This window comes from Cryptomeria japonica, chromosome 11 (assembly GCF_030272615.1).
Source record: "Cryptomeria japonica chromosome 11, Sugi_1.0, whole genome shotgun sequence".
In the NCBI taxonomy this organism is placed as follows: Eukaryota; Viridiplantae; Streptophyta; class Pinopsida; order Cupressales; family Cupressaceae; genus Cryptomeria; species Cryptomeria japonica.
In genome coordinates this window covers 192,144,440-192,159,103 of record NC_081415.1, presented here as the reverse complement: position 1 = coordinate 192,159,103, position 14,664 = coordinate 192,144,440, and the positions used below count along the sequence as shown (strand labels likewise).

Genomic DNA, 14,664 nt, shown 5'->3' with positions numbered 1-14,664 from the left:
AGAGACAAAATAGTAAAAGCATTTCATGACTAATTTTTACAGATCTTTAATTGATCATTTAATGTAGCTTCCAACACCTCAAAAAACCAAACAAAAAGTCAATAATTGAAAATAAATGATCAATTTTAATTTCACATCTAAAAACACTAAATAAAAGAATAAAACTAACTAAAATATTGACATACACAACTCTAAGACAAAAAAAAAATGTATAGGGAGGTTACCCTAGCATAAACTTAGTTGCAAGTCATTCCAAATGAAAATGAAAAATAAAATTGACAGACGGCAAACAGACAACGATAAATATCTGTTCCTATGTTTCAATCATTATATTCCAAAATATCCATTTGTATGAACGGCAACCGTTAAGTTTAAAAAGCAAACTGGAAAAAAGAACAGCCGTTACCCCGCTCCTAACCCAACGGCATTCAAATTATAGTTAAATTTGATTTCTCCTCCTCATATTGAAATGGAGTTTCTTTCTCTGTTTGTGCTCTGTTTTTTCGTTTGACCATGGCCATGCCTTCTGTTTGTTCTGTTCTTTTCTTTTTTCTTTTTTCTCAGTTTTTTCTGCATTATTCTTTTAATTTTAACTGGATCAGGATAGAGATTATGTTTGCTAGGGACTGCATAACCGGGAATTCCAAGCGTGTTGATGTGACTTTCTCTTACAACATTCAAAGCCCTGGTATGTATTCAAATTCACTTTTGATTGTTTTGAAATGGAGTTTTCTGTTTGTTCTGTTCTTCTTTTTTCTTTTTTTAAGTTTTTCCTGCATTATTATGTGATCATTTTTCTTTTAATTTGAGCTGGATGAGGATAGAGATTATGTTTACTGGGGACTGCGTAACCGGGAATTCCAAGCGTGTTGATGTGACTCCTCTTATAACATTCAAAGCCCTGGTATGTATTCAAATTCACTTTTGATTGTTTTGAAATTGCTTTTATTTTCTAATAGGTTTCCATACCCTGTTCCAAAGATTCGCATTAATTGGATGAATTTGGATTTACAGTTGGCTTGCAAAATACTTTAGCTTATCAAGTCATTCTGTGCATGTTCAACAATGATTACATTCCATAAAATGAAATGTTGTTGAGGAATTTTTGTCAAATGATTCATATTCCTGCTGTAGCTTCCACATTTCCTGCTGTAGGTTTATTTTCTTTTAATGGATTTACATGCCCTTTTATAAGGCGTACAGTTGTAGCCATGTTCAACAATGATTGCATTCCAAAAAGTGAAATGTTGTTGATGAAATTTTGTCAAATGATTCATATTCCTGTTGTAGCTTCCACATATTTCCTGCTGTAGGTTTATTTTCTTTTAATGGATTTAAATGCCCTTTTATAAGGCGTACAGTTGTAGCCATGTATAAATATATCATGGTAGTCAAGAAAAATAACATTCGAGCTATTTGTTTGTCTGATGTTTTAATAGTACATTCCATGATCTAAAGCTCCACTTGTACCTCAGACTGGCAGGATGTTTCCAATGAGTGATGAGTTAGATTTACAGCTGTCAATTGTTCTTGCTTAAGAATCTCCATGGAATAATTTGTAAACCCAATTTGTGGATGCCCATCCATGATTACAGAGCATGCCACAAAGTTGTGATTCAAATGCTTCATGTGGAGCACATGTCTCCTACAAAAGATTCTTCATAGGCTTCTCCTTTCTACGGAAAAGTGACTGCAAAAAAGCAACAGAAATTGTCCATATCTAGCCAAATGGTCTGCAACCTTCTCTACCGTGTCGTGATTCTTCCATGGAAGTTCCCTAAATTCTTGAACCGATCCTCTTGTTCCTCTGAGTTTCTTTATTCTTCTTCCTCTGATTTTCTTTCCCATTCTTCCTCCTATTTTCTAGGTTTCTCAGCAGAAATGTCGCTCTCCATCTCCGTGTCTGTTGAATTATTCAGGGTTTCTGTTGCCAGGGACTCTGCTTCCTTTTTATCTGTCTGTGAAGAACTTTGGAAGGTACTTTCTTTTGTGCTTTCTAATTTTTTCTCTTATTCTGCCTTTTCTGAATTTGCCAAGATCTCTGTGTTATGCGTTTGTATGCTCGTAGAATCTGAATTCCTCAAGTTTTACTTTCTCTAGAATTTGTAGCGGATTCTAGATTGCTTGTGCTATTTGTTTCATTGTCCATGGAATTCACAGTGCTTTTCAAGTCTAGGTTCATGGTAACCTTGGAATTTGCTAGGGTTTCAACTTGCTCCTGTGATTTTGATCTTAATGGAATCTGTCAGGGTTTCAGATTGATGTACAGATTCCTTCAGTCCGGTGTCTGTTGAATTCGTACCCCGTTCTGTTGATATTTTTAGTTTTTTTAGCTTCAAGGTCTTCAATTTTTTGCATTCCAAATTCTGTTTTCTTATCCACAGAATCTGATTTCGTAGGAACTGATGATGAAATCTTCAGTGTTTGTGAAATTCCATGTGGCCATATGGTAGGAGGACTTGCAGAAGGATGTCACAAGGTAACATAAGGGGAAAATCAGATTCTGAAAAATATCATAAAGCATTTGTGGACCAAATTCCTACTCTTAAGACTTACCACCAGAGTTTGCCTAGGCAATTTTAGAACTTAGTACAAATTTAGTTTTTTTTGTTGAAGAGTAAATATGTTTTATAAAATTATAAATCACAGTCGCTATGTGCAGGATTGACGAGCAAGTCAATCAAAATTTTGATGAGTTCGTAGATACATGATGAACTAGCAGTTTGACACTACATTGTATCAAAGATCCCAGTATGCATTTAATCTGGGAAGTAAAATTAAATAGAGGAAAAGACGTAATGCTATTATGCTAGAGAGGGAGAACTAGCGAATACTTTAGGGATAGGGAAAGTCGCATATCCAAGAAGAATTGAAGCAAGCAAAAGAATATGATATGAATGGAGAATCTGGACAAGATAATATTTTTCAAATATTTTTTATGCCATGTTATTCTTGAAGTGGAAATATTACCTCTTGCAAAGGCTTGCATATGATATGACATCCTGAGGCATTTATTATTCCATCGGTACCTACTACCATACATTGCTCCATTGTCTGTCACACAAATGCTGACATCTCAACTATGTTTATGCCATATTTTGTAGCCAAGCTGTCCAGAAACGACCACATAACCAAATACTAGGCCACTGTGAGATTGAAAATGGAAAGGTGATTCGCCACTGCTGATTGATGAGAAAGAATGACATCATACACCCCCCCTTATACCCTTCCCTTTATCTTAGAAAGGGGTTATGCATTCCATTTTCTATTTTCATCTTGAAAATTTGCGAGAGAGCTGACATTTAGGAATGGTAGCGTGTCTCTAAGTTCAAGAACTAACAGAATCTGATTTCTTAGGAACTGGTGATGAAATGTTCAGTCTTTGTGGTTATGATTCAGGGGAACAACAGTTCTTGCTACATGGACTTAAATAATTGGAAATAGTTGGAAAACAACACGGGAGATTGAGGTCAAATAGACACCTCTTTTGCTGTACTAAACAATTAGAAAGACATCTCAGAGCTTTTGATCTCAATTGTATTCTTCTTGCTTGAATTTAAATGAATTTGAGGCTGATTTTCTCTATATTTTTCAGCGTAACATTTCAGGCTGATCTGAACAATGAACTTGCACGGTATGCACAAACTGGTGGATGGATCGGTAAAACTAGATATAATCTAATTTAAGAAGCATGATCCCTCTAATAATCTGTTGGGTGCATTTCTGGTTTTTATGAATTAACCTTACTGCCATATTATGAAGTGAAAATTGAATTTTGTTTCTTTTTGACAGACGTCTATCTTGTCTCGTTTTCTTTTGTATCGAATAACTACTTCTTACATCCTTTGGAATCCCAATAATTCACATTTACTGTTTCAGACTGATAAAGTAATGCCAACATGAACAAACTAAAGAAAATTTAGTTCTGGCTGTATGGACACCTCTGACAGTGCAAGGTAATGGGAAATAATATTCTGCATATGAAAGTAGTATTTTATGTGTAAATTATTCTTGCAGGGATCATAATCTATTTTTGATGTATTTATTAATTAATTAAATATTCTTATTATTATAGATATAAATTGGTTCCCTTTCCAACAAGTGAGTAGTGGTGGTTCTATGGAACAGAGTTCAAGATGTACAATTCCTGCCAAGTAGTGAGAATATGTTGGACTGTATCCCTCTGTTTCATTCTGAACTAGAAACATATGGAAGGTAAATTCATCATGGCAAATCCAAAATAGAACTAAGAAAATACATTTCAGCTTTGAATGCTCAATTCAGTTTCAGTAATGCCCATTTTCTACTGCTGATTTCATTGTGTTAGTATATCTGGGTCTGTTGGTCCATTTGTTATTTTTCAATTTACTTTATTTCTTCCTTGCCCAGGAAGGAAAACATGTGTGGCTGACATGTCAGAAAGCATATGACTTATCAATTCAAATTGGATCAACTATAAGGAGCTGTGATGTTAATTCGGTGAGTACTATTTGAAGTAACAACTGAGATTGTCTATTTGTTGATTCGATAAAAATTATGTGATTTAAGACATCGTTTTTTAAGTTCATGAAGATAAAAACATGTATTTGGAGTAAATTGCCTAATTTTTTGTATTAATGTTTTGGATCACATTCAATGATCCATCAACAAAGTGAGGAAGAAAATTAAATTAGATTGTGGATTAGTTTCCTCAAATACTACAATCCATCATTTTTTCTCATTCTCTTCACCTTTTTCCCTATCTCTCTCATATAATATTTAGGAAGACTAATCTACAATCTAATCTACTTTTCATCTTCATTTAGATGTCAGATCATTAAATTTAATCTAAAATATTGATACAAATAAATTACACAATTTATTGAAAAAGTCTAATCTTATTATCTGATTTGTTATAAAAAATAAACTTATTTTATTATAGTGGTTCCAAAATGAATTAAAAATATATCATAATCCTTAAAAACTTAAAGACACACCTCACCCCAAAATCCACTTACATATTAATCATGTTATACTTCTATTAACTAATTGTTAATAGTGACTACAAATTGTCATAGGTTGCAAAACTTGTCACTTTCTAAACTTTCCCAGAGCTAATTGTTTAGAACTGATCTGTGCATGTTACATTTGAAATTTTGATACATTATAGGGGTATAATAGACTTGCTATTTAAACCACCGTGTGCATTAGGTAATATGAAAGTTCCTAAAGCCATCTTAGTAAATCCTTTTTGTGCATTTCATACGATCTTTATTTTGGGACACATCACATTAGGTTTTCATTTATTCAGTTATTGATCTTATCTATCCATTCACAATTGAATACGTATCCAAGCAGGGAAGACCTTCACTGGACTCGCGATCTAACTTTGCATGTTTGTTTTCATATCCACTTTAAGTATACATGTGTCATGCAACAGTGATATTTTATAAATGATTGGAATATCAATTATATATATTCCAATCATTTGAGTGTAATTATTTGTGATTATGAGTGCCAAATTATAATTATAGCAAAATTCCCTCCATTTAAGATTGTCACCAGATTAGTCTTTCTAGTCAATTCCATTTATTAATTCACCTGTACTCTTTCATCCCCTCATCATTTCCTATTCCATTTCTTAACACTAGCAGGATTCATAAGTTCTGAAATTGGAGCCGTTTCCTTCTAGCAATGCATTGTTTTGACTACTCTCTTGTGCTTATTTGTTCCATCGGGTTGTTCTTTATCTTCAACAAACCTTCCTCATATTGACTCTTTTCCTATTATAAATCAAAATTATATATTTGAAATTTATTTTGATTAAAGATTTTTATAAAACATTTCTTTTTTTATACAAATTGTTTTATTATTAGGTTTTTTTTTTTAATAATTAAAAATGTACTATTCATATATTGATTTTATTTTTGAATTTTTTTCAGATATAGTTTTATTTATCTCATAAGTTTTAGAGTCTATTAAAAGAATATAAATGACAAGTGAAACAAATATTTTTAAATATTAAATATTCACATTAGATATAAATGACAAGTGAAACAGATATTTTATTCTTATACAAATTGTTTTATTATTAGGTTTTTTTTTGTTTTTTTTTTTATAATAAAAAATGTGCTATTCATGTATTGATTTTATTCTTGGTTTTCTTTCAAATATATTTTTACTTATCTCATAAACTATAGAGTTGGTTAAAAGAATATAAATGACAAGTGAAACAAATATTTTTGGATAATAAATATATACATTATATATACATCCTCTAATGATTTTGATGTTAAGAAGTTTATTAATGTTAGGTGTGAAATGTGTGAGGTTCAAAAAATGCCCATATTTTAGCTATAAATATATTTGTGTATTGATGAAGACCTAAATTATTTGTAAACATTCCTTAACAATTAAATTAATTAAATTTTTCTTTTCTTTTCTTAGGAGGGTCTTTATTATTGGTTTTTTAAAATGTTTTTTAATTAATTTTTCTATTTTCAAAATTAATTTAACTAAATCATTTGGTTAATCAAATATTTATTTTGAAAACTAATTAAAGTAGTTTAATCATTACTAATTCAACAATTGTAAATATATCTTTTATATGTATGATCAATGAAATTTTAAAATAATAACTACTTTCACTTGTATTTAATAGAAATATTTTTTCGTTTTATTTTATTTTTTGGTATTTTTCAAATTATTTAATTATTTAATTTATGATGCATTTGTGTAATGGCTAAATGACATTAATTTGTATGGATCATAAATCACGATTAATGATATTATGTTCTAGTGTGCTAAATTGTATCTTTAGTATGCTTAATAGCCAATAATGATTAATAAAATTTACGTTCTAGTGTTATAAATTGTATGGGTTTCATTTTTTATTTGGATAGTGTATATATCATTGAGTTATATGGATTTTGTTTAAAGGTTGTTCTCTAATTCCGACCATGTGTTCTTAATGCACTTGTTTATTCATCATGGTTTCATGACATTCACTCTTCTACACGATTATTGTATAGCTTTTGTATGAAGGCTTTAATGATGCATCTAATTTATTTGTATGGATTTGTTTGAATGTTTTAATAGCACATGTCATTGAGTTGAATGGGTTTTGTTTGAAGGTTGCAACAAACTTTTATGGTGTGTTTAGTGTGTTTTTTGAAGGTTGTGTCTAATTCCTACCATGTGTTCTTATTATACTTGTTTATTCATCATGGTTGCATGATATTTACTCTTCTACATGATGATTGTATAGCTTTTGTATGAAGGTTTCAATGTTGCATCTAATTTATTTGTATGGATTTATTTGCATGTTTTAATAACACATGTCATTGAGTTGAATGTGTTTTGTTTGAAGGTTGTACCAAACTTATATGGTGTGCTTAGTATGTTTTTCCATGCATCATGGTTGATAAGATTAACTCTTGTGCATGTTTCTTATATAAATTTATATGATGGGTATTGTAATATATGTGTCATTATTGATAAATGGTTTTTGTTTAAAAAATAAATTAAACTCTTATGGTTTGTCTAGTGTGCTTATTCATATATCATGGCCAAGTTAGAGTAGTTGTTGTGCATGACAATTGTATGAATCTTGTCACTAACTTCAATACACAATAAAACTAAGTATCTATAATATTTAGATGTAGATTCACAATGATTACTATGCTTATTCATTCATAAACAATAGTGAAATTCACTCTTGTGCATTATGATTATAAAACATGATTAAGTTGTATTTATTACTTTTAAAAAGTTTATATGGTATATATGTGATTGAGTTATATGGATTTTGTTTCAAACTTGCATGAAACTCATATGAATTACTTAAGGTGCCTATTCATGGAGTAAGTGATAATTGCATGTGAACAACTTAATGATTAGCTGAGCCTTATGGATTATATATAAAAAAATTATAGCTAATTTGTAGATCTAACCATTATTGAGTGTTTGGTGTTCTTTTGCATTACATTAACCATGTACCACAAATTCTATTACTTGTTTTTTCTCAAATAGTATGGCATCAAGTTTTATGACATGCCTTAGTTTGCATGTATTACGGTCATATTATGGTCAAATAACATTGATTATATAAAAAAAAATTATAGAGTTGTAGATCTAACCATTATTGAGTGTTTGGTGTTCTTTTGCATTACATTAACCATGTGCCACAAATTCTATTACTTGTTTTTTCTCAAATAGTCTGGCATCAAGTTTTATGACATGCCTTAGTTTGCATGTGTTAGGGTCATGTTATGGTCAAATAACATTGATTATATTACCATTGTATGTTAAAAGATTATGCATCATGGTTGATTGATAGTGACTCTATATGGTTTTTGTTCAAAAGTCAAACTAAACTTGTATGTTGTGTCTAGTGTGTCTGTTCATACATCATGGTTGAGTGAGATTGATTCTTACGCATGACAATTGCATGTAACTTATTGTCACTGGCCTCAATACACAATAAAACTAAGCATTCATAATGGTTAGGTGTAGATTAGGCATTTAAAATAGTTGTGTACTTGTTTATTCATAATGATTGGTGGCATTCATTCTTATGTATATGTGATATAGTTATCGATTATTTGTTTCAAGCTTGCATGAAACTCATATCATGCACTTAGGATGTATGTCTATTTGATGACCATTTTTAGTACCCATTTTTTATGACCTAATTTAGTACTCATTTTTAATGATCCATTTTTATGATTCATTTTTAGTTACCCATTTTTTCATTTATTTTGATGACTCATTTTTATGATCCATTTTTAGTAACCATTTTGATGACCCATTTTTAGTTATCTTTCTTATGACCCAATTTTAGGATATCTATTTTAATGACCTAATTTAGTACTCATTTTTAATGACCTACTTTTGGTACCCATTTTAATGATTTATTTTTAGCTACCCCTTTTTTAATTTATTTTGATGACTCTTTTTTATGACCCATTTTTAGTAACCATTTTTTGTATCCATTTTGATGGCCCATTTTTAGTTCCCTTTTTTATGACCCAATTTTAAGATATCTATTTTAATGAGCCATTTTTTATGATTTATCTTTATGATCTATTTTTAGTACCCATTTTTATGATTTATTTTTATGACATGATCCGTTTTTAGTACTCATTTTTAGGAGCATTTTTAGTACTCAATTTTAGTTTCTTTTTTATGATCCATTTTTAGAACCCTTTTTAGCACCCACTTTTTTATGACCCTTTTTAATACATTTTTTTTTTTTAATAAGTAAATAGCTACAGAGGGGCAACACCCTTGTATTAATCAAAATAAGAGAATACAAGGCCCAATTCAATGAGAGCAGTAGGGGGAAAGAACTAGGAAGAAAACCCCCTACTCTAGCTCTATTACTTATACAAAAATACCAGCAATGGAGGTTGGATAAGTACAAAACATCAGATGCCAACCTCTAGAAGTAGATAACAGAGGCCTTTAAACAAAAAAAGACAATAACCAAAACAGAGAAATCAAAGAGAGAGGTGACACCGGAGTCAAACGGAATCTTCAGAGTCAACATCCACAGGAGCATGAGCCGCATCCAGGACAATAGGGCATTCAGTGCCATAGTTCGAGTGAGTCGTTGATTCTGCCTTCTCCCTAGGGAGTCAATAGTTGTTTGGGAACCACTCCTCACCAAGCTCAAACCCCCAGTCATTACCATCCACCAAATCTCCATTCTCCAGAATCCCAAATCCATCAACACCCGCTAACTCTTCGTCTCGAAGAAATGATGCCCTCCAATCCGACATGAAGTCATTTTGAATGCCAGCTGCCTTAAGCAGAAATTCAATATTCCTGGTAATGGTAGGCCAGGTTGCTTGAAGAGCATCAAAGTTCAAAGAGTTCATAATCATAAACTTCCTCACCTTCACCCCGTTGCCCAAGGACATATAGTAATTTTGGGGAAGCGGTAATCTCAGGTTGGCATCAATATTGTCCAACGCAACATCTTCCCTCAACAGACGATGTTTAAACATCATTTAAGTTAACAACTTTTCTCTCTGCTTGCTAGTCCCCATGTATATCACCATTGCAAGGAAAAAGGTCGGGATATCAACATTGGCTCTGTACCTATGATAATTCATAGGGAATTCCTTCCCCAGTATCATTTTAAGGTTGTGAAGCATAAGAGGGTGTCGAGAGTAGAGGACCTCCTGCAGACGTATGTTAGTGATTTCGCCCAAGAAGGCCATTTGTCAACAAGTAGCTTCAAGGAGAATTGGGGTCTCCATAGCAAGTCATCGAGTGAAGAAAGCAAATGTTTGATGGAAAAATGAGTGCATTCCATTGTTAATTAGCAAGTCATCAAACCAAGGGATACGACACCAAGCAAGTAGTTCATGCCAATTGAATACACACATGCGTGAAATGCCAGTGTCCAAACATCTTCTGAGCCAAAGCTCGTCAACTTAATATCGATCGACTTTAACCATCAAGTAATTATAAGCAAATCTTGAAAGGATCTAGTTGCAACTAGATATTAATTAAAGTACACTTATGTCCAATTGCCACGGGGCCCAAACCGACACAGACCAATAATGATGGCAGTGTGCCACATCTCGGTGACAAGAAGAAACCTTAACAGGTGAACAAATCAATCGATCGATCAATCCACAGGAAACCACAACCATTAGGTTAAGAAAAAATAAAGCGGCAACCGGGGAGGCAATGCACCGGTTTGCACCACAACCGATGTTTCAAATGGAGAGAAACTCAATCGGAAGGAGAAAGGAGAACGCATCCGGCAAGAAACTCAACTAGAGAGCACCCCCATCAATGAGATAGTCGGGATTCCATGTCAACCGATGGAGGAAATACTACCAGTTAGCACCGTCACTGACCGACCAATCAAAGAAACATCATCTGGAAGGAGAAGACAATCGGCAAAGACCACTACCGACAAACTCAACCGGAAAGCACCATTACTGGCAAGATAAATGGGCCATATCAACCGGTGGGAGTTCAATAGGGGTAACAAACTAGTCAGAGAGACCCAGTCAGAGAGCCAAGGGGGGGTCACCAACGACTATCGCCAATTTAGAGAGTCTATTAGCCTCTCCATTATCTTCCCTATAGATGTGGCTAATCCAAAATTCATCAAAGGTGGCTAGCAGCACCAGAATCGGTTGAAGCCACTGGCTAAGGCGCCAACTAGGGATGTTGTTATAGTGAACCGCATTAACCACATTTAATGAGTCTCCCTCCAGATGAATTCTTTGCACCCCAAGCTCCTTCCCTAGCTGCAGTCCTCTTAAAGTCGCTTGGAATTCAGCTTCATTGTTAGTGGCAGGTATGTGCACAAAGATGGTGGTCAGAAAAGTGGACACCACCCAAAAAAAACATAGAAAAACAAGCAGCACGTAAGCGGTTCTAAAATTTGAAATTCCCGCGTACGCGCTTAGGTTGTTCTTCCCGAGCCCAGAGAAGGTAGCGTGTACGCGCTGCTTTTAGGAAAATGAGCGCGTACGCGCTACACCTAGGAAAATGAGCGCATATGCACTGCTCATAGAAAAATGAGTGTGTACGTGCTAAAAATCCAAATATAACTGCGTACGCGGTGCCTGTTAAAAAAAAGTTTTTAAAAAAACTGGGTCTCATTTACCCATGAATAACGCATTTTTACTTCGTTTTTTTTTATTTCCTCTCCTAAACTGCGAATGGGGTGCTAGATTTGTCCTCCAAGCTATGGATCAAGGTTAGTTTTTGTTTATTTTTGTCTTTCTTTCCTATTTGATCAATTTGTTTTACATTTTGAATTTAATTTCATTAATTTTGATTAGGTTTTTTCATTTTTTGTTTCAAAAACCATATTCTTCTAATCCACAACAAGAACAACCAAATGCACCTCCTGAAAACCCACGAGAACAACCAAATGTACCTTCTAAAAACACACAAGAACAACCCCCAACTCCTCCTTTTGACCGCACACTCAAAACACAGGAGCAATTAATTAATCAGTTAGGACAAAATACGTCAAAAATTAATAGACTGATTATTAAATTGAAAACTTCTGAACTTGAGCATCATCAATCCCTTGCCACTAGCCTAGAAACGTTAGCTAGTGCTGCCATAGTTGTTTCCACACAAATTACCAAATGGGGAAGCTTTAGGGATAGGTGTCATCAATTCTATGCTGATGGGCTATCATATGATGGAGTAAAAAACAAAAATATTACTAAACAATAAATATGTGTCTTTTTTGTTGATCCCAAAACTAGTTAGTCATTACCTCTTAATGCAAAGAGGTTTCCCATACATTGGTGTACCAATGTGCAGATGAAGAATCTTTTTTGGCAGAGGTGGTGGATGGTCATTGATGATCCACCTTGTAATAATTATGAGGTGCCATTATATTTTTTGAGAAAAGTATATTGTGAGTTTGTGCTCAATGTGCGCCCAAACTATTTTGACATGAGAGAGTTCCATGCTGGAGGTGGTGGCTCTGCCTAAAATAGACCTGGAGCCCGTAGGCGATTACCCGTGGAGAGTCGCCGCCCCCTAGCACCCAAACCCAAGGTGCATCAGGCTATCCCAGTAGAGCTGAAAGAGTCGATGGAGCTACAGACTCTTCAGGCGGCCACATTGTTGATTGGTGCCATCATCCAGCATGGGACGTCATTAGCACACCATATTGTATTAGATGATGAGCCATTAGGTGGCGACAAAGAGCCCATCCAACATATGTGTGTCAGTTGCTCCGGAATATGCTCTAGGATAGATGATGCAACCAATGCAGATGGATTCTCATCTCGTGCACGATTTGTGGGACTAGATGTCAGGCCCACACGACTAAGGATTTCACGCTGACAGATGAGTTGATGGACATGGTGTTTGCCCATGAGCGATAGACACGGGTGTGTTGATTTGAATACATAGCATTTTATTTATCAGTCACTTTAAATTTATAATTACATAAATAAATTTTCATTTATACATCGATTTAAATTGAGACAAATAATATGCATTTCAGGATGCAACAACGGTATCCCATGCTCCTCCCCTAGTTACTATAGTTGCAACTTCGATGCCTGGGGTATAAATTTTGTAACATATTAAAATAGAATAATACACTTTGAATTCAAAAAAATACAACATATACTAACTATCTTTAATGCTTGGTCCAATTTTTGGTTTGTAGGTGTTGACAGGGGACGAAATGTCCCAGATTAATGACATCACTCTCTCAGCGATCGATTTTGGCCTACAAGGCTATACAATATCATATTTTGTACAACCCTTTTTATGTATTGTTTTGATGGAATATGCAAGTCATTTAATTTCTGATTTTTAAAATAATGTTTAATTTATTATCTGTAATAATATCTCATGTTAATTTTGTTTTTTTAGGGTACCCCCTCCGCTTCTAGGGCTCATCCTAAGAAAAAGAATTCCTCGAAGACGCCAAAATGTGGGAAGAAGGTAATTGAACACATTTTTAGTTGTCCAATTGTTTGAAAATGTTGAAATCAAGTATTAGTTGGGGTTTGTAGATTGATTAGTGTTTTTTGTCTATTTTACATGTACAACGGCTATTGAGCTATGTGGATTTGTTGAATGCACTTGATTCGCCCGTGGATCAAGAAGGGGCGGAGGTATGCATCTCTACTTTATTTTCTTGATTTCATGATTATATGCACGCGTACATGTCAACTTGTGATATATTATAATCTTATAATTTTTTCATACAGGAAATATCCATACCTATTTCATCAATGGCGAACCCTCCTCAGTGCACTAGAGAAGCATCTCAGGATCCGGTACACTTTTATTTGATATGTAAAATTAATTGTTTTTAACCTTCAATACTTATCATTATATTAATTGTATTTAATCTTTGAACATTTTTTGTATAGGTAATAGTGACAGTTTCTACATCGATGGTGAGCCATCCTCAGTCCATTGGAGAAGCATCTTAGGCATAGGTACGTCATTGTTCTTTATATTATAGATTTTAAGTATTTTTAATATATTTAATTGTAGATTTAATCTACAATAGACCCCTTCGCGGTACAACCATAACGTGGATCCATTTAAGTATGTCTTCAAGAAAATTCCTAAGAGTGACAAGGAGAGGAGAGCAAAGACATTAGCTCCTAGACCAGCTGATGAGGTGATCTATATTTCAATTGCAAAGGAATTATAGTTAAATGCATAGTTATGTTGTTAATTGTGAACTATTTTCTACAAAAGAATTCTAACTTGGCTTTTGAATTGTAGTTTTGCAGCCATCTACAGAGTTGTGTACTGCATCGAAGAGGCTTGATTTTGATGATCCACCACAAGTTTAGGATCATATAGTGTTAGTTTTGGTCATAGAATGACCAATACATGTAGATATATTTTACATTTTTATTATATATCGATTTGGACATGGCATATGCCACATTTTAGTAATACTTGTATTGACTTGGCAGACATGCCTTTTATATATATATATATATATATATATAAATATTGATATTCGATCCAATAAATGTGTACTGAGTTCATTATTTTGTATTTGTTGTATTTTGTGGTTGTCCTTTTATAAATTTAAATGAATATTTATATATGTAATCAACAATATGAATATAAACAACAAAAATATATGATATAAAACATTACAATCGTGGAATATGATTTGATAAAATTTCTAAAATGTTGAATTAACCC

The 14,664-nt window shown here is 33.4% G+C and overlaps 1 protein-coding gene across 14 annotated transcripts; it reads left to right on the top strand.

The window, feature by feature from the left end:
* The first annotated feature begins 389 nt into the window (after positions 1-389).
* On the top strand, positions 390-14,420 carry LOC131071105 (uncharacterized). Of its 14 annotated transcripts, XR_009359537.1 has the most exons (10): positions 406-904; positions 3,880-3,956; positions 4,076-4,215; positions 4,390-4,479; positions 13,151-13,240; positions 13,360-13,604; positions 13,701-13,769; positions 13,866-13,934; positions 14,009-14,122; positions 14,230-14,420. XR_009359537.1 is itself a non-coding variant. In XM_059214291.1 (3 exons), the coding sequence occupies exons 1-3, from the start codon at positions 514-516 to the stop codon at positions 4,492-4,494; spliced, it is 360 nt and encodes a 119-aa protein (XP_059070274.1). In that variant the 5' UTR covers positions 390-513; the 3' UTR covers positions 4,495-4,596. The 14 variants fall into 14 exon arrangements, 1 of the variants encoding a protein (XP_059070274.1); XR_009359544.1 differs by lacking the exon at positions 3,880-3,956 and having other exon boundaries at positions 403-688; positions 825-904; positions 4,129-4,215; positions 13,151-13,604; XR_009359538.1 differs by having other exon boundaries at positions 404-904; positions 4,129-4,215; positions 13,151-13,604.
* The last annotated feature ends 244 nt before the right edge of the window (positions 14,421-14,664 follow it).

What these genes read in the sequence shown, in the direction of transcription:
- LOC131071105 (XM_059214291.1), top strand. Translation starts at nt 514, where the DNA reads ATGGCCATGCCTTCTGTTTGTTCTGTTCTTTTCTTTTTTCTTTTTTCT. An exon ending in TTACAACATTCAAAGCCCTG is followed by an intron (nt 689 to 824) that starts GTATGTATTCAA and finishes GGATGAGGATAG; the next exon opens with AGATTATGTTTACTGGGGAC. An exon ending in TTATAACATTCAAAGCCCTG is followed by an intron (nt 905 to 4,389) that starts GTATGTATTCAA and finishes TTCCTTGCCCAG; the next exon opens with GAAGGAAAACATGTGTGGCT.